Source organism: Centruroides sculpturatus, unplaced genomic scaffold (assembly GCF_000671375.1).
Source record: "Centruroides sculpturatus isolate CEXI.00-Female unplaced genomic scaffold, Cexi_2.0 scaffold33, whole genome shotgun sequence".
NCBI lineage: Eukaryota > Metazoa > Arthropoda > Arachnida > Scorpiones > Buthidae > Centruroides > Centruroides sculpturatus.
In genome coordinates, this window is record NW_019384325.1 from 1,090,441 (window position 1) to 1,118,024 (window position 27,584).

The 27,584-nt window shown below is 33.4% G+C and overlaps 1 protein-coding gene across 3 annotated transcripts in view; it reads right to left on the reverse strand.

The window, feature by feature from the left end:
- Positions 1 to 22,265: 22,265 nt before the first annotated feature.
- LOC111627285 (B-cell lymphoma/leukemia 11A-like) overlaps positions 22,266 to 27,584 on the reverse strand; it is an 80,639-nt gene continuing 75,320 nt past the window's right edge. For all 3 annotated transcript variants that reach the window (XM_023370869.1, XM_023370859.1, XM_023370865.1), the window contains one exon: positions 22,266 to 26,084. In XM_023370869.1, coding sequence (XP_023226637.1) covers positions 24,061 to 26,084 — 2,024 coding nt within the window. In that variant the 3' untranslated portion in view covers positions 22,266 to 24,060. The remainder of the gene's footprint in view (positions 26,085 to 27,584) is intronic.

Consider the following 27,584-nt stretch of genomic DNA (forward strand, 5'->3'; position numbering starts at 1 on the left):
TAGTAGTTATTATAGTAGTTAATAATTATTGTCTAATACAGTTTTAGGATCTCCTAGGAGCTGGTAATTTTTACTATTAAAATTCATTAGTTAAGGAGACAAGCCACCACTTTAATCACCGAGATTTATAAATATGGGCGTTAAAACGGGGTAAACGTGTCATTAACCCGTTTCAACGTCTATATTTATAAAGTTAGATTAACAGAAAATCTACAAATTTTAATTATCGTCAAAAATCTAGAATTAAGTTCCAGAGTAACGCGTAACAAACTTATCATCCTTAATTAACCGATCATTAGCTGTTAGTGTGATATTTTGATCGATCTTTAACACGGTGATTACCATCCAAAATGCTTTGTCTGTTAGTAAAGTGTGTATATTAAACACGAATATGTCACCTGTAGGGAATTGTTTTACCCCGGACGAGGTCAAAGGTCATCTTTAAGAAAGCATTTCTAAACCGGACACGTATAGCTGTAAGCCCGGAGCCAACGAGACAGGTGTGGCCTCTTTGCAGTGCCGATTGTGTCCTCTGGTTTGATAGCTTTCACCACTATAGGGCCTACCCCCTATATCACTAGCAAACACACCCGACCCTCTCGGGCTATATTTTGTTCAACCTATCCACTTTTTATGTAATTTATTACATGGCATCTAAACAAACTCTGCAGGATGATTTTTTTTCGAAAATAACACTAAAAACACCATGCAACAGAGAACAGATAGAACAGACAACCCAAAAATACACTTCCTAAATGGTAGAGCGCGAACTCCTCGAATGTTAATGTTGTAATGAATATTCTTATAAAGGTTGGGAAGCGCATTATAAACGTTCAACAACATTCTTATAGAGCATCAACACATTCTTACAGTTCTTAATTATGTATAAGCTTTCGTTATGGAGAATATAAAGTAAATTAATAAGTAGTAGCTGATAAAGCACATAAACGATCTTTAATAGCATCTTTATGTTTAGAATATTCAGTTCTAGTTTAATAAATATAACAAAATCTAACATCGTTTATAGGCATTATAAGGCACATAAATGGAATCTGCAATTGTACATAACACAAAAACTAGTATATTCCACTGATTTTTTTATCTTTAGTGCTTAGTAAGAGCTACTATATGTTAAGTATTTTTATGTGCTTATGGTGTAAATAAAGCACATAAATAAGATTCATAAACACCATGAGGAATATAGATAAAGGCAGGAGCATTTCAGAAGCATTTCATCATGTATAGTACATGTAATGCTTATATGATGAAGCATTATAAATAAGAGTAGTGTATACATGAAAGTCATGAGGTGCGTAAATACGAGCGTATCATAAGACATATAAACAATAGCACCTCAAGGAACGTAACACAAGGCACGTGAACAAAACAAATTTTTAGTGTTCCTGCATATTATACACATAAAACACTAAACAAAATGCAAAAAAAAAAAAGAAAAATCATTAAAAATGTGATTAAAGTCTCTACAACACCATAAAATCAGAGTGTTATACAGCATAAATATTCATAAAGCGCTCATTAACCTTAATTCATCAACACGAACACCTTACCTACTTTCTTCTATACATTAATTCCAGATGTTAACCTTTAAATGATTAAAAATCGAGTTTAAAATTTATCTAAAAATTCCCTCGTTTATTATCACAATTAATAAATTTTTAAACAAGCCTATTTCGATTTTTTTTTTTTTCTTTTTTTCTGGAAGTAATTCCTATCCATAAAAACAAGAAATGAATTATATTTAAAGACATAAAATCGACTTTTCGTGTAATCTTTGAATTGTTGCTATGGATAACAAATCTTTAAAAATCCAAAAAATCTTTAGAAAAGATTTAAAACAGATTTTTTAGATGGATACATTCCATATTTTTTAGTTCTTCTCCTTGAATAACAGTTATAGATCTTCTAAAATATAGAAGTCTCCAGACGTATATGAGGCTATATAAAGAGGAACAATCATTTTTTTTTAGATTTTTTTATCCATTTTCTTACGTTCCACTTCATTTTTAAGTAAAGAAAATCACGTAAATTTATTAGAAGATTGTAAAAAAATAATTTATAAAAGAATTTTTGAAGGGTGCAATAATTAAACTTGTTTATTTTTCTGTTAGAATAGTACACAAATATTACGTCAATTTGACGTCATTTACGTTTTTCTATTACAAGAAATTTATAAAAATGACGTCAAACTGACGTTAAATATGCGCACTATTCTAGTAAACCAAACCAGACTTTATTTTTGGGTGAGGTTTTATTTTGTTTTGCTTACGTCACAATTGTTAAGCATTTTGAAATTGATGTGTGTATTTAGGACCACTCTTGTAAATTTTAAATTAGGGGGAATTTTTAAGGTATTTTTCGGTATATTTTATGGGCTTTTAATTTAATTTTTTTGGGGTTATTTTAATGTTTATTGAGTGTAAATTCAGTGAACTGATAGTTATAAATGATAACATTAACACAGTTAAAAATAATGCTGTTTTTAAAATATTAAAACAAAATTATTTTTTATTTAATATTTACACATAATTTAATTTTCGGAAACAATTGTTTATTTGTTTTCTGTATTTTAAAAGAAAACAATGCGCTCACTCTCCGCATAGTAAATACAAAAACATTTACATAACATAAAGTAAACGTAAAATCTTTTAAAAAGTTTATGAAAATATAACAAATTCCTCAATTTTTAACCTATTCTTTTTCTATTTTAGACAGTCTTATAGGGCCAAACTTGTCAAAATTCCTTCAGTTCCGGTTTATTAGTTGAACTTCTCTGAACAATTTCCTCTTCAACAATTCAATTTTTAAAGAAGATAAATGTTTTTTTTTTAGAAAAATACTTAACAGTTTACGTAATATACTAATTGTTAAACGAGATACTTCACATTTTAAGTCTATAACTATAAAGATAATCGCCAATCACTCCACTTGTATTGCTTAATATATTATACGCCATCCGTTCGTGACCCTTTGAAACATGGATACACTTCAACTGATTTTGCCTACTCGAACATTTCAAAATTGTTATTCCAACAGAAAAATCTTCTTCTTTCGATTCTCTTCAGCTTCTTTCTTGTAAAGGAAATGATTCGTGAAAGAATCCACTTTTAAAGATTCATCCGATTTCTTCACTACCTAAACTTTGCTACAAGAGGAAAAAAAAATATGTAAACTTGACTTAAGCGTGCTTTTTTATATATTTATAATTGTTATAATATTTATTAATTAAAATTTCTAGCTATTTTTTATCAAAAAATATCCATAAAAATCGAAAACATTAACATTTCTCTGATGTCCCTCAAGGTTAAAATACAGGAACAGGTATTAAGAAGGTATGGCAATAGATCAATGGATGCTGACGTAAATTGGGTATTTAATCCAATAATTAGCTTATTTTTAGAATTGCTCGGCTATTTATAAACGTTTTAACTCTTTTTTACCTTCACAGCCTCGAGCTAAGTCACAATTTTCTGAACGACCCTGCAACGGTTTGTGTTGGAACACTGAAAAGAAAGAGTCAAACAGTTAGAAAAATGTGGATTTATTTTTTACTAATTTTATCATTAATGAATTTACAGCTGCGGAAATAATATAGAATAGAAATATATATTCAGATTTAGCAGCTGTCAATGTTTACTCGAATATTCTTTGTTGAACAACAAAGTTTTATTGACACTCGAAAAATTTTCCATTAGATGAAGGGTATGGACAAACACATTCTTTGTTTAGTCTAGAGGATGATGCTGCTGTACTGTGTGGTGTGTTTGCAGCACTCGGACTGCGACGGTCAGTTGTCTGAGCGACGTATTAGTCATCCGTTATCGAAACATTAAAACCTGCGAGCTCTCTCTCTCTCTCCTCGTTCACCCCTCCCGGAAAAAGGGAAATTTTAGGGGGAGGTGGGCAGAAGGGGATGAAAAAAAAGAGTTGGGATTGAAAGGAAGAGGAGATTAATGACTTCAACTAATGATGTGGAGCCTGCGGCATAGGGGGGACCCGCTTCCTAGGATTACTGCAGTTCCTCTGGCAGTAGTTGTATCTTTTCCAAAAGACGACAACATGTTCTATGTGTATGACAATTAGTTTATGCTCGTCTTTAGATTATTTCCTTTTAATTAAAGGTAGAAATCTGCCTGGTAGCATTTTCCGAGTGGTTAGCATTGCGAACGACAATTGACGAGTTTAACGAGAGGTGTGTGTGTGTGTTTGTGTGTGTGTATGTGACTGCTACTTCACCTTTTTGTTTTTTCTGATAAGGTTGATTGATTTTTAACAAGTTCATATCGATTTCGAGTGTAAGTAAAAGTATTTTTGGTCATTTTTATGGTAAAGAATGATGGCTCGCTGACTTTTACCATAACAAAAGTGCGTGTAAAAATTAGATTTTTATGTGATTTTTCTTTTAAATTTACATCTCCTCGATTTTTTTGAGTTGGGAATAGTCTTGTTGAGGTTTATAGATGAAAAACAGCTTTTAAGTATGTGCGTGAGGCTTTTTTGTTTTTTCTTAAGCTATGAGCATAAATTATGTTTTTAATATACGAAATTTTTTGCTAAATTAGTTATAGAAGGGGTTACAATTAACGTAGATAACTTTAGCATAATTACTACTGTTTAATAATCTTTCAAGCTATGTGCTTTACATAGCTTGGTATAGATAATGTATAGAAAATTAACATTAAAAAATAAATCGTAAGGAGCTTTGAAGGAGTATAAACATCAGAAATTAATAGATTTTGACGTTTTAATCCCTTACAACCTCAAAATACTAAGACGTTTCATCAAATTGTCCTTTAAAAAAAAAAGGTAACTCGAGGTATGCACTAACTATGTGCAGAACTTTCAAAACTTTAAGAGGAGAATAATTTAGTAATAAAAGTACTTTCGTATGACTTTAAAAAAAAATTAATTAACAATTTATTTAATGTCCTCCTTCCAAAAAAAAACCTCCTTCTTGTGTTGCGTTACACCTGCGATTTCCTAGAAACATTCAAAGGGAGGTGGCTAATAAATGCTAGTAACATGGGAGGAAGCACATTTTAATAGCACACCAGGAAACTCGTGTGTTAGTGCCTTTCGGACTGCACCACTTCCCTAACTAATTAGAACTACACGCTAACAAGTGGGAGACAGTTCTTGTAGGAAGTTTGACCGGGCCAAAAATTTACAGCTTGCACCCAGACAGGCGGTAACTCCGGTCAGGGTGAGTGGCCGGTGGAATGTGACCCAGGACAGTCAGGGTCACTGATCTCTGACTGTCAACTGTCTAAGTGATGAAGTTGCACAGCGTCAACGTCTCGTTAATTGAATCACAATGTGTTAATGTCGACGTCATCCAGGCGGCACCCTTCTTGTTAAATTAATCCAAATGGTTCCCCCTAACATTAAATAATTCGAAATTTACTTGGGGTCAATTCGTAGTTATCCTGCGAAGTTGCGGGGTGGTTTTTTTTTTATATGTCACTCCAGGGTGGCTCCTGCAACTTTTTAGTTGATTTTAAAGGAATTTTTCGTGTTAAAACTAGTTTAAAATCCAGTAAAAACGGAGTAATTTTAATGTGTCGAAGGCAAATGTTTATCGTAATATCCGGGATGATTAGGAAAAAAAAATTTATAGAAGTAAAACCTGATTATCCGCATGTAGGATATTACATAATGTATCTAAATGGAGAGTAATTATGTTTAAATTTATTGATACGTTTAAGCTATCGCAATGCAAATTTATCAAATGGATATTAATTATTTGTGATTTGGATTCAATGAAAACAACTCGCTTCCTTGGAATAAATTTGACACTTGGAATTAGGGAAAATCTGTTTATATCAGACCTGTACGTGCAGACACACGAACTGATCGCAATATCCGGGTTATTAAAGAATTAAAAATACTACATAATCTAAGCATGGGCTTTTATGTAACGTAACTAAAATAATACCTAATTATATTTAAATTTATTGAAAGGCAGGAGTTACACGAATGCAAATTTATGAAAGTCGAAGAAGGATAATTGTTTTTAAACAACACGAAAAGGTACAATTATCGACAGTTATTATCACCTGTAAAAGTCATTAGAAGAGAATTTTATGAGCCTGAATTTACGAATTAGAAAAAGGAAAACAATTTAAGGCATCGTTAAGGCTCTAGATCACAATTAATCGCTAATTTAAAACTAAATTATTGCGTGTTTACGTTAGTAATATTGTGATGTTAAGTGCAATATTTCTAAGAAAATCGAGTCTTGGGGTGTGTGTATATATTATTAATTTAATTTTTTAATAAGTGAATTTAAAGGGGGTGAAGTTTGTAAAGTGTTCTTAGTGTTTGTAAGACGAGGAAAAATAAAAATCGATCGTATTTATCGTCTTAGATAGCAGATGTTTTGAACATTCTCCTTGTATATGATCAAGTAATGGTTCAAAGTAGATTCCTTAATTGACCTTCATTAGGAAGTAATTATGTTAATTTGCTATATACTGAATAAATTTCACGTGTCAACCCTATACAAATTAAGCAATACTTCTTCAACTTTGTTACTCTATCTTCCTTTTCTTTCTTTGTTCCTTCTTATCTTCTTGAATTTTCAATTAATTCAACAGCAAAGTTGGAATCTCTGATAAATATATTTAAAATATGTAATTAAAATAAAATAAATCAAGAATATTTAATTGGGTTAATAAATAATCAAATTAGTAGCTAATTTGAATATTGAATGATGATTTTTCTGTAATTATTTCCTGAAATTCTTAACTTTCGTTGCTGATGATGAGCGCTTTGGCCTGAATCCTGATGAACCTTATCTTAATTGTGATTAAGGGCGTTTCTGGGTTAATTGCAATTAAGATTACGATTAAAATCTAGAAAATTATGTTTAATTTTGACGTTTCAATTATATTTCACTTTGAAGATTTCCGTCTCCGAAAATTAATCCTTAATTATAACTGGAACACTATAAGAGCATCACTTGCGCCTGTTTCTAACTATGTTTAAAGGCCTTCCTGCCTTTAAACGCAATTAAGAATGAACTTAAAATAAAGTAAACAGTATAAATTAACACGAGAACATCAATTCTAAGCTATTTACGTAAGAAATTATAGAAAATCCTCATCAAAGATTCCAACTTAAGAACCATTATAGCAATATTTACACACTCGGTAGCATTGGAGAGGAACTGTGAGGTTTAGTATTAGTATTTCGACACCTGTTCATCGACAGGAGGATAGTAAAACGATACTTTGTAGAAGTGCCAACTGAATCTTTGCCTATCTAAACAGTATATAAAGGAAAAAAATTGGAGAAGAAGAAGAAGAGGAAGAGGGGAGGGAATAAAGTAGTAGAAATGTGTGTGGCGCCTAGAAAATTTATCAAATTGATGCTTCATGACAAAGTCCGTAGCGTTGTTTTTTTAACGATCATTCTTTGAATCTTTGGACTGTCTGCTGTCATTTCTAACTACTGCACTTGAAACGTCGGAGGATCTACTCATCCTATCCAGAACTCCGCTCGTTTCTTCTCTTATTATTGTTTCTGACATTCCCTTTTGCTTGAAAATGATGGGTGAGAGATCATTCATCCTTTATCTGTCTTTATCTAGAGTTGCTATATAGCACAGCACAAGAAGAGCTTCTTATCATTCGTGTATCTGTGATGGACACCCTCCGCATTTAAGCACTTGGAAAGTTCTTTTCTCTTGTAAGAAAATTATATTTACCACTTTGTTTACGGATGTTTCTTGGAAACAAGACGTTTCTCAATTGATTTAAGATGATAATTTATGCTTAAAGATAAGAAACCAGAGACCGAAAGATTTATTTAATCTAAATTTCCAGCGTTAGTGAACTTCTTCTGACACGATTTTGTCGTCTCGTGTCAAGAAATATATAGAGAAAATTATATTTGGAGACGAGTTTTTAGTATTTTCTTACAAAGAAAAAAAAAACTTAAAAATTCGTCAATGTGGACGGTGTCACGTACAATTTCGTGATGTGATGATTCATCTCATGCGGATAATTCTGTTGCTAAATTGAAGATGATAAGCCAAAGATCTAACTTTAAACATCACTCGTTTCCCCCTCTTCACTAATTTTAATTTGAAGTTGACATATACGTTAAAATGAAGACCCCCGTGTGGAAAAAATAATGATTTCATTTAAATTCAATCTGATGCGTTAAAAGGTAAGGAATATAGTCACTAGTATGGTGCATGAATATCCCTTAGCTAAGCCACCATCACACCAATGTTCACCTCCTGCTGATTCTAGTTTATTACTCTTCCAATGTCATATAAAAGTCCCTTCACCATACTGAGGGAAAGTTGATTGGAACAGCGGGTGTGACTTACTTAATAACTGATAATAGATAGAAAAAGAGACCACGTTTTGTATCGCCAATAATACACATCTTTCTTCGTTTCCATCCTTTACAATACTTCGTCGTGTTTAAATGTCTTATTTTCCAATTTTTAGGGTGTTTAGATCGCTCGAAAATTCATTCTTGTAGCTCGAGAACTGAGTAAACTAGTTACTGATGGTCACCCCTCAAATGGCTATTGGTCAGTTTGCCGACTGACCACTCCCATAAATGGTACTCCCCTTTAGTTGGATGTAACGACGTGATAGTGATTAAGTGTTAAACGTCGCTAATTAAGCTCACGTGATGGGTTAAGTGTTTTGTATACTAAAATTATTCTCGTTTAGCCTCCATTTTTATAAATCACACCCCTCTTAACTATATATTTTTTTTCTATACGATCGTTTTGAGACTTACAACACCTCACTATTAAGGTATAAACTCTTAATTAACCCTTCGAATTTTTAGAATTTAAGCGTACATAAAACTATCTCGTGCACTCGAACGTAATAAATATGTAGCAGACTAACTCCTTTATAACATTATTTAGATCCTGTGTAGGACTTTAATTTCAGATTCAACACTGTTAAGAAGACGTTTTTGAGGCTTAAATAACGTGTAACAGCACTTAAAAACTGATCAGTCTAACCTTTCATACACGTTAAGTATTTATCACGTTCAAGGGTGTAGAATTTCCAGTTTAAAAGTGTAAAACTAAATGCTACACCCTTCTACTAAAACTAGCACGTAGAACCCGTGAATAAGATAAATTCAACCATATAAACACGACGTATTTATCACGTTGAACGTCATTTAAGGGGTATAACTGGTAATTCTACATCCCTTTACACTACTCTATTTTATAAATAAAGCTTAGAAACATTATTAAAACACACCCCGAACACTTCTACTATAATTTCGAACAATAAATTCACTTTAAAAAATACGAGAAGTGTGAACCAAACACACGTTTGTACACTAGAAAACTCATTAAAGAACAGCATCCCAACAGTAAACTATACACGTTTTCGCATTGGAAAAGCAGAAAATGGAATTTTTTAGTTGGAAAAAGACAACAACTTAATAATAGAGTAGCGAAAAGTATATAAAAATCAGTATTTTGTAGACATTTTGGAGGGGGGGAATTTTTGTAGACGTTAGCAAAATGATCGTGGTTCTTACTCTCTCTCTCTCTATATATATATATATATATATACACCTTACTTCTAAATCGATTTACAAAGATGTATTTAAGAAAAAAAAGGAGTGTAATGCTCCATGAATATCGTAACACCTGCCAGATAGCCTATATCACTCCTACCTTTTAAAAACATCACTTGGAAAACTGCCAGTAGATACTTTTTTTCCCTCCCCTTTAAAGGTAGTTATCAGATAACCTTTTATATATTTTTAATAAATTTTCATAATAAATATCGAATAAATAATTTTTTTTGAAGTTAGAATAAGTCGCGTAACAAGTTTCCTCGTTGCTATATAATTATCGGATATACAGACGAACGTTCGATGTTTTAAATGTTTAATTATGTAAACAGATCAGTTTAAAGTTTGATGTATTGGAAAGGATTGATTTTTTAAAAAAGTTAGAATTAAATTATTAATTTTTAGAATGTTTGTTGTTGTTGTTGTTGGAAAAATTGCAATTTCTAAGCACTACTTTGCCACAAAATCGCAATTTCTAAGCATTACTTTTCTACAAAATTGCAATTTCTAAGCACTATTTTTCTACAAAATCGCAATTTCTAAGCACTACTTTTCTACAAAATCGCAATTTCTAAGCACTACTTTTCTTCAAAATCGCAATTTCTAAGCACTACTTTTCTTCAAAATCGCAATTTCTAAGCACTACTTTTCTACAAAATCGCAATTTCTAAGCACTACTTTGCCACAAAATCGCAATTTCTAAGCATAAAGTAAGCGCAATTTCAAGCACTTTAATTCACTAAATATCGTGCAAAACACAGTCAGACAGACAAACAAGCAATTGAAGAGGGTACAAATTAAAATAAAATAATCTTATTAATTATAATAATCATTAATATATAAATTATTTATAAGAGAGTAACAGATATCAAAACAATCATTCATCAATTTTTTTTATTTGATTTTAATTCTTTTAATTGATCAATCTGACCTTTGACCCGTTTAACATTGTCAACACTCCACTTTGGCAGAGTTTATCGCTTAAATAATCTAACATTTAATTAAGAAACGTGACGATAAACGACGTATCATCATCATCATCATCATTATCATCCTTGTTGCTATACTTAAGTTAAAATTATAGAAAAAATTCAAAATATTTTTTATAGATTTTTTTCAGGTTTTAATAAAGATTTTTAGAAGATTAAACAATAAAATAATTTTAAAAAATATTAAAACAAGCTGATAAATACGTAAACAATGATGAAGCTAATCCTGTTTATCAATTTGGTTAAAATAAACACGGATTAAGTCGCCATTTTTTTAATTTTTTATTTTTGATATTTTTATCCTTTTAACGTGTATAAAACGGTATTTTTAGATGAAGAAGAGTGATTTTTTTTAATTAAAAAGATTAATTATAATCCCACTCTGTTTACCTCAATTAAATTGATAATTTAATAGTTCGTAAGTGTATTGCGCTTAAATCCCCATTTAATAATAATAAATAGGGTTTTTTGGGGGGGATAATGGCGTAGGTCACGTGAGAAATTTTTTTTGATGCGCGAGGATCTAAAAATACACTCCACGTGACTCGAATCATTAGCAAAAAAAAAATAATAATACATTTCACACGTGATTTTTTTTTAAATCTCTACTCAAAAATGTGCGTATTTTAACGTATTTTTTTCGATTTAATCTTATAAAAACTGGCATTTTTTAGATTTTTTTCCGTGTAAAGTACCTAATTTTAAGCCTTTTTCAGTACAGAATGCCTTAATTTTTTATCAGACGTCTTAAAGTTGACATATGACTTTATATGAGATTTTTGCGGAATATTTGTATCAACAAACGTCTTATTTTGTAAAAAAAAAAATGGTTTAAATTGAAATTTAGAATGTTTCATACAAAACAAGATAAAATTAATTGAATTTTTTGTATAAAAATTCCTAATTTTTTATGAATTTTTCGATACAAACACCATTAATTTAGACACCGAAACGTCACTGTTTCCTTTAAAAAACACGCAGAAAAATGACGAAATTACTTCTCAAATTGTACAAAATAATCAAATTAATTTTTAACATTCGAAATATTTTATAAAAATTATTTTCTTTTTTCAAAAAATTGAATTTTTTTCTTTTTTTTTATAACCTTTTATATATTTTTAATAAATTTTCATAATAAATATCGAATAAATAATTTTTTTTGAAGTTAGAATAAGTCGCGTAACAAGTTTCCTCGTTGCTATATAATTATCGGATATACAGACGAACGTTCGATGTTTTAAATGTTTAATTATGTAAACAGATCAGTTTAAAGTTTGATGTANAATTTGAACAATTGAAACAAATTCTTTCATTTCTAAAAATGAATCTTAAAAATGCAACAAATAATAAAAATGACAAAGTATTTTTCTAAAAAAACTACACGAAAATTTGTATTTTTTTCCTTTTTTTTTGGAAGAATAAATTATTTTTAGAAAGGGAAAATTCCCTCCCTCTCTTCACCAATTTAACATCCCCTCATCCTTCGGAGTGTCTGAGTTTATTTTTTTTTTATTTTTAGATAAAAATGCGTTACATAAAGGTGAAAATGTTATTATTTTCTCCAAAAAACCCATTCTTTCATTTAGAAACGTCTAAAAAATCAAAATATTCTATCCAATTTGCATACGCCCACATCTCTGTGTGTGCTGGAAGCTGCTAAACTAGTACAGGAGGAGGATTTAACAGCGAGTATATTCTTCTAAAAAAGCACAAAATTGAAAACGTAGCACGAGTTTTTTTTTGTATCAAACAAATTCTTATTGGTGAAATGTAAAGAGTAAAACAGATTTGCAGTGCAAAAATGCGATAGGGGTACATACAACAGGAGACAGAAAGGAGGACAGACATGATGCCCAACCCGAGAGGAGAAAGACGAGAAAAATCTCCCTAATGACTTGAGCGGAGGCAGTTGGGGGGAAGGCTGCGGAAATGTCTGCTTCCCCCCCTTTTGCCTGGTTCGATACGTCTGGATCCGCTCTTGCATGCATTAGTTGCTCCGCTCAGAAAAATCGATGAAGCAGGTTTCACTCTCTCTCTCCCTCTGCATGCAACGTTGGAACAGTGAGATGAGGAAAAGGCAGACTAGGGAGGACCGGGGGGATGCAGGAATTCCTTCATGTATGTGTGTTTCCGAGCGTCGGTGCACAAGATTCTTTTAAAGCCCGCACGCCAAACAAGTGCTCCTCTTCATAAATGTGTGGATGAATTGTGGTGGTGTCGGTATGGGGAATCTTCTAAACACTACGACAAACAATGCGCAACATCCCCCTTCCAACAACTATGACGTGTGTGTGCTAATTTGCTCCGGCTAATTAATACCAATTGGTAAATTGTCATACCACTTTTTTACCTAATTCTAACACCACTCTTTTGTAATTCGATCTGTTGAATTTCTGACAGGGTTAAACACGTGGTTTATATACACATATATTTATTTTTAAAAAATTAATCTAAAAAATGTACAATTTATCGTCAACTTCTCACCCTTCCGGTTTTTGCATTTTTCTATTCTTTTCAATTTTTTAGAACCTCTTGCACCTTTTCAATTTTTAACAATTTGTTGCTCTCTTCTACGTGTTTTTTTATTGTTTTTTTTAAAGATACATTCGTTATACGGCTTTAAGTTTTTGCTCATTTGTATCCTTCTTGGTCGCTCTTCTCCTTACTTTTCTAAAAAATTTCCTGTTCTTTACAATAAAAAAAAAAATCTAAAAATTGTTGTAACCTTTCAGAATTTTCAATTTGTTGTATTCATTAATATTTATAATTGATGTTGACTTTTATTATTTTTAATTAATCTACTTTCCATATTTTTTTACATTTTTTCATTGTTTGTAATTGTGCTCACCCCCGTTGTTTCTTTTCCTTCTTTTTTCCTGTTTTTCACCCTTTGAAGTCCCAACTTTTTTACAATTTCTTCTAGAATTTTTCTAGCTTTTTGTATATTTTTGCAACTTCTTAGTTTTATTTTTTCTTTCTTTGTAGCTCCTTATTAAACAAGGAGCTATAATAATTCAAAAATTATCTTTTTTTTTCGCAATTTCTTGAAGTTTTCTAATTTATTTCATATTTTTTTCCCAATTCTTTGCATAATTTTGTAGCTCCTTGCGTAAGTTTTTTTGATAACTGTACACAAATTTTCCTTCTCCTTGCGCTATTTTTGTAATGTTTTTGTAGCTCCCCTCTTAATTTTTGCAGCCCTCCTCCAAATTTTTCGGCTCCTTTCTCGATTTTTTCATAATCTTTGTACTTTCTTCCCGTTATTTTTGTGGATCCTTTCATAAATCCTTCAGTCCCTCGAACAGTAACTAGTAACACAACACCTAACTTTAATTGTTTATATTCATTTATTTTCTTTAAAAAATACAGTAAGTAACAATTCTAAAAGCACATTTTTAAGAAAACACAGATGTTTCTTAATAAAAATTCACAATAATAATATTAAAAATACAATTTTATGATGGAAGAATTCGTCTAAAAGTAACTTTCGAAAGTTCTATACATTAATTACTTTACAGTAAGCAAATTGTAGGGAGAATTTTGTAAATTTTTGAAAAGTAAAGAGGGGAGAATTTTTGAATTTTTACAAGAAAATTTACAATTCAATTATTACAAATTAATTAAACATTTCTCACGTCTCTACTGACTAATGAATTATTGTTCGTAAAGTAAATCTTCTTAACTCAATTTTGACCTTTCCAATCGGCTGTAACTAATCTCCTACAGATACAATAATAAATGTCAATGCCTATAGGCATGCTTTAGGCACGTCTTTCTACATTTTTATTATCATCTTCTCCTTCTTTTCGTTAATTATTTTAAGGCTTGATGAGAATCAAATATTAAAAATATATCCGTTTACAGGGTTTGGATGTAAAAGTGAGCTTTATTCGAGTGGGGGTGGAGATTTTTAACGTTGTGGTTCCTCGTCTTGTGCTTGAGCGTAATGAGGATGATGAAGATGTCTGATTTGGTTAAATATATTTACTAATTTAGATGAGGATAATGACGGTAAGTAATAATGATGATGAAGGTATTATAGATGATGATGATAAAAGTTTTCATGTGGATGAGGATAATAAAGTTATTTGGCAATACTAAATGATGTATGGATGAGGATGATGAAGACATTTTACAATGTGAATGAGGATATTTGACAGTAAATGATGAAGATAATGAGGATATTCGAGTGCATAGAATAATAATATGGATAATTCATAGTACGAATAAGGATGATAAAGGTATTTAACAACGTAGACGAGTGTTGTCAAGAATATTTAATATTATGACTAAAGATGAGGACACTTAATAACGTGACTGAGCGTGATGAAGGTATTAAACAAGGAGCTATAATATTGTGGAAACAGATGATACGGAAGAAAGATGATAAACATTTTATTTATTTTTTTTTTATTATTCTAGCGATCATTCACTCTACATTTTTAATTTTATTCTATACTTTCTATATTTAAATTTTAAAAAAATATTTTATAAGCAATTGATGTATTCGTGTCTTTTCCTACATCTTAATTACTATTTTATCATCCTTAATTTGATTTCTTATATCTTAATAAGTATTTCTGGCTTATTTTTAAGTTCAAAAAGTGCTTTTCAACATGGTGATGGCCACTTTCTTCCCTTTTATAACACATTTCAGCTTACTTTTCAAGTTTATTCTACACTATTCGCATTTTTGACACTCCTTTTTTGCACTTCTTAAAATGCTAAAAAAAGAATAAAACGACTTCATCTCGATGCTGCACAATGCAAAGAAGAAGATAAGAAGGTCTTTGACATCACAAATTTATATTCATACAAGCTACAAAATGTTTAAAGATGCTCGACGACTTTTATAAAGATTGCCAAATTTTTATTTAAAGAATGGACACGTATCTTGCATTCACCCAAAATTAGATGAAAATGCGAATGCTTGATGATACGGAGGAAGATTGATGAAGCTATCTGATAATGAAGATGATGAGGAATAGATGTAATGAAAATGAGAAATGAATTGGTAAATATACTGTATCTGCGTGATGAGGAGCATAAAGTTCACAAAGATGATGAGGAGTGAGTTGACGAAGGTGATAAGGATCTCCTCACTACTTAACTACTCCTCACTAAGGATAAGGATAAGGATAATCCTCACTACTTTATAAAAGTAGTGAGGATGTCGATGATTGAAAAGACTATCCAGTGATGAAGAGGAGAGAAGTTGACGAAGGTATTGAGAAGAGAGTTTAATATAGTTAGTGAAAAATGAAGTTCTTAGAAGTGGTGAACATCGGGGTAGATGAAGATACAGAGGAGAAAAATTGACGAAGGTAATGAGAAGTTAAAGATGATAAAGAAAATTCAGAAGATAACGTGGACTGAGATCGATAAAAATATCTATAATGAGGAATAAAATTTATAAAAATATTTGGTTATAAGGAGGGAATTTGATGAAGTTACTTGATGATGAAGAGTGAGATTGATGAAGATGTTCGATGATGATAAGTGAAGTTAATGGGGATGTTTAATGATAAGAAATGAGGTTGACAACGATATTTGAGGATAAAGAAGATTTGATTACGAGAAAAACATTTAATAATAATGAGCTTAACAAGTAACTTACGTCAGATAATTGTTAATTATAAACAAGAGACGACGATGATGATGACATTTGATAAAGAGGAAGAGGAATAGAAAGACGTGATACAATTATAAATACACACAAAATAAAAAAAATTGTGTCGAATTTAACAATTAGATAACAGATATAAGCAAATTCAAGCCCTATCAAAAACCTCAGTCGTCTTCAACACGCTTTCATCCTCAAGGTTAAACATCGAATCCCGATAAGATATGGCATTTCTCGTCATGCAGCAGCAGCAGCAGCACACAGCAGTAGCAGCAGCTGTCTGCAGTTACATTGAGTAGAAGACATGAAGCGTTATGGAAATAGCAAGCAAAGTAATACACCTCCCCACGATTAGCATGTCAATTTGACGCTGCCTGTAATCTTACATGCCGTAAGATTACTTAATTTTTTACATACCTCCCCCTTCTTGGCATTATTTGTCAGCTGTTACTCAAGCTCCTTCAATCATTTTTCTGTGCAAAATGGAGTGAATCGACTGTCAAACCTCATTATTGTTACTAGAGATCAATTCGGTCCACTTGGCTCCTCTTAAATATGGAAAGATAATTCGTTCGTTTGTCTGTCCGATTCTAAATAGCCCATTAAATTTTTTGACGGATTTATTATCATAATTATTAAGCTTTTAAAAGTGATTTTTCTCCCCTTTCTTTTGTTGCTATAATAGCACGATTTACTAGAGAATTTTTACAAATTTATTTGAAATCATTTAAGGAGAATTTTTTAATTAAAAATCTGATAATTATTTATATAAAATTTTTGATAATTTTATAATGTTTTGACACTTTAAAATTATCAAAAATATAGTAAAATTGGGTGTTTTTTTGTGTGATAACTTCGTGGAATTTATTTTTGAATATTTGCAATTGTTAATTGCTTTTTAGATTAAATTGTAATCAAAAGCATGAGAATTTATAGTGTTTTGATTTAATAGATTATAAAATTTTGTTTACTCTCCTTTTTTTTGTAAATTCTACAGCTACAAACAGATTACATACTCAACCCCAATTGCGTGTTGAAACCCGTTCAAACCCAAGCGCTGGAGAGACGTAAAACACGTAAACACCGAAAAAACCCCTTCGAAAGTACACACAAAGGCACCCAAAGTTGTTCTAAATTCACCCTTTATAAAGGGTACTATGCGCCACCGATGGAGACCATCAAATTGTAAGTCCCTCCTGAAACACCCGTGTATTGCAGGCGCATTTATTTGAAAAAAATACAAGCTAAATTGTACAGAAAATGCTCACTTTGCATGGCTACTGAAGGAGTAGTATGGCATCATCTTCACCATCTTAACATGTTCTTTCTTTTACAGTATATACTTGAACAAACAAGCTGATCTGAACCAATCTTCGTTTTGTATAGGTGACGAATCGGTGCACGCGATCTTCGTGATGCGTGAGGCAATTTACGGCTTGCGTCTTGGACCATGAATTTCAAACTGGAGCTTCGCTATGTTATTTGCTTCTGGCAACGAACATATAGAGCACAGGAGTTGTGCAAACATACTGCGGGAGTTGTAAATGTATCGTCAACAAAAGGATGTAATCTTGGACGGTCATGTTTGCTATGTCCTCTTCTCTTTCAGCTTCTCACAGATACTCTTTTCTTTCATCTGCATCATAGAAAACCCGGAGGCTGATGCTTTTCATATATATTTTTTCACCTTATACTATTCAGTATTTATACAATTAGAAGAAAGGAAAATAATTGACTCGACTCATCCGAGTGTGAAATTTTGGATAAATCTTCCGGAGGATGCCGGAAAAAAATTCATTTTTTCCTGTTTTTTATCAGTTGTATGAACACCTAGTCCTTGTAGTTCGTGTTAAAAAACCTTTTTTTAAAGTATATTTTACACGATTTTCAAGGGGTTAAATGTATTTCTTTCTTGATTTTCATTTAAAAAGAAAATTACTTTCGAACGGAATTAATACATTAAATATTTAAATAACTTTAAATTGTGTTTATTGTTTACTTTATTTCTAGAAAACTATGTTTTATTTGTTCTTTAAATTTTAAAATTTTATTATTTACGAGTATATACGAGAAATGTAAGGTAAATAAATGGTTAAGTTTTATTCATTATATATACTTTGATGTTTTTTTTTAACGCAGTAATGAAAGTAAATAATGGTGTACACAGTCGATATGTCCTTTAAAATACTATATATACAGGTAAGTAGCTTCGTATGAAGGGTATAAATGTATAGGTTTTAACATCACACAATGGTATATATATCTATACACACGTACAGTAGATATGAATGAATAATGAGCATGTATATGTATATAATATACAAAAAACAGCACATAAGTTGACCTGTTAACACGTTTAAAATATAAATGTATAGGTGTACTGTACACTTACCTACATCATTTGTACACATTTTTTTGTACATAAAACATATCTGTGCTGAATTAAATTTATAAACGACGTAAGAACACGCAACTCTTCCAAATATAGGCGTAAGTTCCTGCTGTTCGTGTACACCCGAGCGAGGATTTCTGATAAATGTAAGGTGTATTTTCTTTAAAAATAGTAAAAAAAACTCTCAAGACATAAAATTCCATTGCAGTAGGTTTTAATTTATAAATCTCAATCCATAAATAAAATTTGTCTTCACAACATATCAATATACATGGACATGCAGACATGTTACAAGAAGGGAACAGACAACCTAATACTGGTACAAGCAAAGTAGTTTTGTTTTTTTCTTATTTTTTTTTTTAAATTCTTTCCATTTGCTACAGTTAAAAAAATATTACAAAAAGAACACTCCTCAAAAAGACAACTAGTGTAGTTAATTTTCTTTTATTTTTATTTATTTCTCTTTCAAAAAAGTGTATCTCCTCAAAAAAACCACGTGGGACTTTATGGAAAGGTTTCAAAAAACTCCCTTTACACGTCACTCCCCCCTCAAATTAACATATTTTTTTCTATTTATATATATATATATATATGTAATTCCTATTGCTCTATGGAGGAGAATCACTTTCTGTAAAATAAATAATCGAAAGAAAACACAGTAAAATAATAAAGGGTCTTCCTCAATTCGTTCAAGTGAGGATCTTCATCAAGAGAAATTCGGATTTGCACCAAAACATGGCAGCACCTTTGGCCTGAGATGAAAGTTTAGGATTCAATTATTGCAACAATAGTGCACACACGTCCATAAAGATCGATTTAAGAGACGGAATTTTTTTTTTAAAGATATATAATCTACCTGTTGATCCATACCTGAGTTATGAGGTTTGAAAGATTGAAACAGTTAAAAAGTTTGCATATACACGAGTTTAATTCGTTAAAAGTTGGTGTTATTTTTTGAAATTTTAACACTTTAAATGAAGGGATTGTCTCGTGAGAGGTACAGAAATATGCGAGGTTGAGCTAAAAGGTTACAGTATAGTTTTGGTGCATATTCAAAGATATATAAGAAGATCCTCATAGAAAGGATTCAGGTAGACCCCCGTAGAAGTGAATGTTGTACAACCATACGTTCACAAATAAAACAGAAAACAGCAACCAAAGTACTGATCAGACGACAGTAGCTCCACAAAGATCCTTGGAGCCAATTATTGCACAGTCGTCACTCGAAAATTGTGGGGGGGTTTACTGTTTTGTACAAAGAGGAGGAGGAAGATGAGGTTGTATACGAATAAAAGAGGGCATTTTCCTGCTTCAAAAACGTGTAGGAATAAGCGTGAGAAGGGGCGTAAAGTAAGGAAGATAGTTAAAAAAAAATTTAAACAAGACACACCACCCGTAGTATATAACTGTGATGCCCTAAGCCCTGGTGTATGTACCGTATTATCATCCCCCCAGTGCGTGTATAACGAACACCACGACAAAATACACACCAGACGCGACTACTTTAACTTTATCTCTCTATACAAAAATTTTTTATTTATTTATTTTATTATTATTATTTATTTATTTTTTTCTTGTGGATGCCATGGCTTCGTTCGTAAGAGTTAGCCTTTCTTTATACTTTCGAGAGTTTCTTATGACTTATATAGCCTTAATTTTTTAACTATTATGTACACTATCCTCCCATAGATAAAGGTTATAAACTGAGAAAGGAAGGCTCTTAAAATTATGTACAAAAATTAATATTGAAAAGATTTTTTTTCTCCTTTGTAAATTATTGAATTTTGAGCCTTCGAAAATCACATTTGAGCTTGTTTCAACCATGCAAATAAACGTTTTATGTACAAAATTTACAATTTCTTATCAAAAATTCTGCAAGGAAGAACTCAATTATATTTTCTACAATTAGTTAATGTGTAAATTTATTATTTTCCCCCCAAAAAAACAATAGATTTTTAAGATAAATCTACTAAAACTCAACACATTCGTCACGATAAACCAAGACTTTTGGGGACATTTCTAACAATTTTGAAAGCAATAACACTGTCTATTTTCTACTCGTTAACATCAGTAAGGAATTCCCATTGTTCCTAGACAATTTCTTGAATATTTTGGAAGGAAGAATAGGAGAAAAAAAGGGGTAGAAAAAGACGATACAATTCGATATCATAAGCAAACAAATGCACAATGTTTAAAGTGAGCAACTGTTATTATAGTAGCAGATGACATTATTGCATGGTGCATGCGGGCTATAGAAGGAGGGGGGCAAGGATACAGAAAGGGAGAACTCGAACGAACAGTTGCCATGGCTACCAGGAAGAGAGGCAGTGGAAAACAGTGTGTCATCCAGATGGAGCAAGGATGCCGACGTGTGCACACTTGTAAGGCAACGTGTAGTTTTTAATATTTTTTTTTTATTTACCACAGTCTTGTTGTTGTTGTTGTTGTTCTCCTCCTTATTTATTTATTTATTTAATACAACTTCTTACTTTTCAAAAGCAGAATGAATAATAATAATATATATATATATAATTTTTTTTTAAATCTAAAGCACAGGGAGCCTTATCCTTATAAATTCCCCTTCACGAGTCTAAGACTTGGGGGTGTGGGGAAAATAAGATCATTTTTTGGGGGTTCATACACACATATAGTTAAACGGTCCTAACTAATGCACGATTAACACCATTATGTTTATAGGAAACAATCACTTCGAGTTGTTTCCTAAGTGTTGAGGTATGGTGAGCAAATTAGTTCATTTTTCTATACACGCAGGCTAGATTTTGTGTGTTAAAGTGGTGGACAAATTATAAAAAGGGGGATTTCACTAGAGGTTACTTGGAGGTGGAGTGTGGTCACACCACTGCCGTCATTGTACTGTTGGTTTTCTTTAAATCGGGAAGTTAAACGAACATCACATATACCTGCATCCGATTACTGATTAAACAGGTTCTAAAAACTCCATTCCTTCTAAAAAAATGACTTTATTTATTTTGTGTTTTGTTACCTTACCCGGTTAAGGAATTAGTAAATTTTTAAGGGAGAAAACATAACTTTCTTTCAATATATATATATTTATATACAATCGCGGGTGGGTTATAAGAAATTTAAAAAAAAAATTTAAATGGGGTGGGTGAGAATTTGTATTCATTTCACACGAAATCTGTTGTGTGACGTTGAAGAAGTGATAGAGGTAGGTGGGGGAAGAAGAGTCCCTCTGTTTAAAGAGTTTGTGTGGTCTACAAAGGATACCCCGCATTTAAAAACGGTCAAAAAGTTTATCTTTTGTTACGTATTTAACGTACATAACCCAAAAAATGGGATCATCACTAATATATAACATTGCTAAAGAAATAACAAGTTAAATATACCTCTAGAAGGGGTAAAGTTCTGGTTCTTCAAGCACTTTATACCATTCAGAAACATTTATTTACTGTATTTATATATATATATATATATGTAATTCCTATTGCTCTATGGAGGAGAATCACTTTCTGTAAAATAAATAATCGAAAGAAAACACAGTAAAATAATAAAGGGTCTTCCTCAATTCGTTCAAGTGAGGATCTTCATCAAGAGAAATTCGGATTTGCACCAAAACATGGCAGCACCTTTGGCCTGAGATGAAAGTTTAGGATTCAATTATTGCAACAATAGTGCACACACGTCCATNGGATGATGGCACAACAGCACATGACGTAAATATATTATTATTATTATTATCATCATCATTATCATTATTATTAATTATTATATAGGGGCAAATTTGTACTTGTTAGTTTAAAAAAAGCACACGTGATTTTTTTAAATAGTGTGCAAAAAGGGGGAAGTTAGAAGCCCCGTGTTTAATATTCAAAAAAAGATTCCTCGCGTTCAACAGAAGCAATTCAACAATAACTTCCAAAAACCTTACTAGAAGTGAGGTGTAATTCCTTTAATATGACTGAAGGTGGGGGAAATTATAACACCTGAATGTTACGTAACAGGAATAAACACCTGACTAAAAGTGAGGGGGGGAAGATTCAAAAGCAAAAACGTAAACAATTCAACTCTTCCCGGGTCCTTACATAACAAAAAACTGTATTTTTTTTTAATTTATTTTTTTATGAAGAAATGTTAAAAAAATCTTAACATTTTCTCATTCTCACATACACACACTACGTGTTCGTATCTCTTTCGTGCAGGTTGTCTCATGTTGCGGAACTAACCACAGGCACTTGAATGATGACAAAGGCAGGTTTTTTGTATAATTTTTTTAAAATCTTATTCTTCGTCTTAAACAAACGGAATTTAAGATATTCTAAGCTTACCCATTCACACAAATGACACTTAAGTATATAAACGACCACCGTTTCCTTCTAAAGAAACACGAGGGAGCTTTAAGGTGTGTGTATGCATGTGTGTATGTGTATGTGTGTGTGTGTTGTTTTCTCTTTAAGATAAAGTAAAGAAGGGGTTGCACTCGATGATTGTCGGAAGTGTTTAACGAGGAGGAGAAGGATGCAAAATGGTATATAGGAAACAAAGAAATTTTAGGTGGAAATTTTAAAAAAATCCTTTAAAGAAAAGCTGGCTTGGCCAGTGTTTACAGCACAGACGATTGAAAAAAATTCATTTCTAATTACTACACGTGTGATCTAATCAGCATTTAGTATACTTTTAAACTATGCACAGAAAGGCAACAGAATGTATAATTTTTAGGAGTTATTATTATTTTGTTGCGTGTTTTCTGTAAGCAGGACTTTGCTCTTAGCTTCCTCTCCTTGAATTTCCCATTAACAGTGAAGATAATGTTTATTTATTTTTATAATTCGCTCGGGGGGTTGATAGGTATTTTTAAGATGATTTTTCATGCTTTAGCATGCATCTGATAAGCCTAAAATAGACAGCTTCTTTAGTAATTTTCATTTTATGTCAACACAACCATGGATTTCGGGAGAAATGGTTATACCATAGACGTTATTTTACATCGTGTGAAACACGATAAACAGCTTTAAAAACCGCATATTTTCTTATTTATTTTGAATATACCACCAATATTAAGTGCTTCTTTCTTCTTTCTATGTGTAGTTAGTTCACATTTTTTATATCAGGTCAGATAAAGACAACGAGATGCATATCTAACGCAGTGATGGGCACTTCATTATTCATTAAAAAACATCAACTGAGCTTCATTCAATCCGACCCTTTGGAAGAGCAAAAAATGTCAAGGGACTAGCGTCCTAGTAATAGGCTGTGCACGCGCCTATTACCCACCCCCTTCGTACACCAACACGCAAAAATTACACACAGAGAAATAGATAGAAACAAACAACGGACCTCGAAACAAACCCCCAGCATTTAGTGTTTTTTGTTTTTAATAATAGTGCATACCCTTTCCGGGGATCTGTGATGGTTCATTTTTTGGTGATTTACCCCCGGATGGGTCGTATCTCGAAGACTGATTAACAAAAAAGTTGAGGTGTCTGCCGTCATCACGTGATCTCCTTGGAGTCCGAGTCCCTATCGACCAATGCTAGGTTGATGTTCTGGTTGACCACACACTTCCTCATGTGTTTCTCTAACGTGCTAGGCACAGAGAACGGCATGTCGCAGAACCTACATTTGTAAACGTCTTTGCCGAGTCTGCCGTGTGTCTTCATGTGTCGCGTGAGCTTTGAGCTCTGGGCGCAAGCGTAGCTGCAAAGTTCACACTTGTATGGCTTCTCCCCCGTGTGAGAACGTCTGTGTACGGTGAGGTTGCTACAGTTTTTGAACACCTTTCCACAATACTCGCACGTGTCGTTACGTCTCTCCTTTGGCTTAATTGGTACACCGACGCCACTGGTGCCGGGGCGAGGACTGGTGGAGGCTGGTGGACCGACCAAATTGGCAGTCGACGACTTCAAGGCACTTTCTGTGGATGAAGATGATTTCCTGCGATCAGTATCTGTACCCGACGCCGTGGATGATACGGGTGGCATCCCTAAGTACAGATCACGATATGTAGGGGGGACGGACGGGAGCCAAACTCCGGCATATAGGCTCTCGCGACTGTTTTCGCTCCCGACGTCCAACTTTAACCTTTTGCCAGCGTTGAAGTGCTCGTCGAAAGCACCTAGGAGGGTGGGAGCGCCGAAATCCAAACTGGAAGGGCCCAAGATCTTGTTTCCTCCATCCCTTCTCGACCCGTGATGATGGTGATGAGGATGCGTGTGATGATCGCCATCGTCCGTCCCGCTGCTTACCATGATGGAGCCATCTCGACCCGGGGATGGCTTCTCGCGCTTCACTGTGCTTTCTACCAATGCTTGCTTGTACGCTTCGCTGTATTGTTGGATGTTGTTGAGCCCGATCTTCTCCATCACTTCACCTAACAGTGACCTTCTCGCCGCTTGACCGTCGTTCGAATTCTCCGATTTGATCTCGTTATTCTCGTGGTTTTTTGTAGAAAGGTCTTCGGCCACCGCTTCGCACATGGAATTTTCGGGGTCCTCTTCCTCCAGGTCCTCCTCGTCTTCGTCTAGTTCTTCTTCCTCCTCCTCCTCGTTGTCGGCACCCTGTCCGTCGGATAGGTCTTCATCACAGTTGCTGTGTCCCCCGTCCTTTCCGGCACTGGAATCGGGGGTGGAGCGCCCCGAGTCTATACTCGCATTTTCGGACATTTGCGACTTTTCCCTGTGGGTCTTCATGTGCCTCTTGAGCTTGCTGGCCTGCGTGCAGGCGTGATTGCAGATGTGACACTTAAACGGTTTCTCACCCGTGTGAGACCTCCTGTGAACAGTTAGATTGCTCTGAAACCGGAAGGACTTGCCGCAAAATTCGCAGGACTTCATCTTAGGTGAGGATGGTTGTTCACTCGACTTGCTACTAGTAGAAGAACACGACGACTGTGGGGGTTGAGGGTGTGACTGAGGTGGGTGAGACGACGGTTGCGGTGTAGACGACGGCGTCGATGGTAGAGAAGAAGGTCTTGTAGAAAGAGGTTGGGGTGGTGTTGGAAACGGTGACGTCAACTTCCTGGGAGAAGCGAGGGAATTCGGACTGGTCGCACCTGCCAACTGTCTAAGTCTTTGGGAATAGAAGTCCATCTGAGGTTCAAAACCGAGACTGAGAGAGCCACCACGTGTCCTATCGAAAGTTGAACGGTGAGCTTCGAAGGGTGTGATGCCGAGAGGCGTTTGATGGTTCAACCTATGGAACTGGTCACCCAATAAATCTGGTCTGAAATCATGACTAGAGGAACGGCTTAGGAAGTTTGTTGTAGTATTGAGCGGGGTTCCGAACTGCCTCTCACTAAGAGGCGATCGGAGGAACTGCAGTGCATTGTGAGGTGTGGTGTCCAGCCCGAGCTGCTGCGTTAGCGCAGAAGTCACTGGCGAAGTTTCTTGGCTTCTGGCCCCCGATGACGTATCCACGTAGATTTTGAGGCCGTGTAGATTCTGGACGTGTTGGATGAGGTTCCACGCTGTACCGAACGTGTGTCTGCACGTACAGCACGTATAGCTGCTCGGTTCCGCTGTAAAGAAACAGAAAAAACAGCAGATTTAAGTCACAAACGGCAAAAAAATCAAGGGGAAAAAACAAGTCGCGTGGATTCCATCATCACTCATAATATTGCTAGTATTTTTTTAAAAGAAAAAAAGGAGAGGAGCAAAGCAAAATGATTAAGTCGACGACCCCACAAAATGAATCATTAATGCACATCCGAGCCAAATAGTAATCTTGTTCTCTAAATAAATACTATATTGCTACACATCTACCCAAGCTGAGTATGAATTATTGTTAAAGTATTCTTTAATATTTTACACGGTAGCACCGGGATTGAATAATGTGTTTTGGAGGGAGATCAGTTTACACAGCACTGATTGGATTCTTCTAAAAAATATATATAAAACTCTAAAGAAAAAAAATACCGACATTGTTCTTCAGCATCTCCAGATTTTTGACACCAGCACGATTAATTGATGATAAGATCTCAATTTTCCATAAATTGTCTGATACGATCCTAAATAAGAGGCTAATGGGTTGATGTCAGCTGCGTAGATATCAACAAGTTTTATGTATAAAAACACTGTGTTTTTTTATAAAAAGTACATTAAATTATTGATTTTTTTAAAAAAATATTTATCTGCTAATGTTATCAGCAGATGCACTTTTCGTCTCCGTAAGTAGAGAGAAGAATGATGAGTCTTGTAAGCACGAGTAATTTACCCCATAAAAATCAATAAAATAAATAATAATATAATGTTACTTTTATATTAAGTTATTTTAAAATTCAATATTTAATTTTTTAAATAATGTACTTTTTAAAAAAGAAGTCTGAATAGAAAATCTCTACGTCTCAAGGAATGCCGAGTAGTGTATTAAGTGTACCTTTCAGGGGGGACTACAGTGTGCTAAAATCATTAAAAATTAATTAATGTCACCGAAAGGGGATTCTAACAAAGGTCAGACATCGTCTAACAGAGCGCACGTGGCAGTAGAAGAGACGTAACACTAGGTGTTTCTTCGTTACGATATTATGGACGTGTGCAACTCGTAACCACCCAAATACAGGTGAAATCTGTAGGGTGGACGTTCATAGGACGGCGTAACCTTCGTTTTAGGCTGGCGACCCGAAGGTCAAAGAGTTGAAGAGGACCCGCCATGTGTCACTAACCTTCTGCAGTTATGCAAGTTACACCTACCTCCACCCATGTGTTTTTATCATGCAAATGTTTAATGCTTTCTGCAACGTAGAGTTTCCTGACTTCTGACATTCCTTAAATCCTAGATATTACTACAGTAGCATGTTTTTTTTTTCAATTCGTGAACCACTTCTTATGATGGATGAGGAAAATCAGAAAGGGTTTAAAGTTTGCAAATTGTACGACACCCTTAATTCTTTAAGTAAGAGGCAAAACGAAAAATGGTACCTAAAGAGATTTGCATATTTGCAGTAAAATTCAATAAAATACTATAGAATTCCAGTAAAGTGGGTTCGGTATGCTTAAGATATTCTTATAAACTCCCCTCC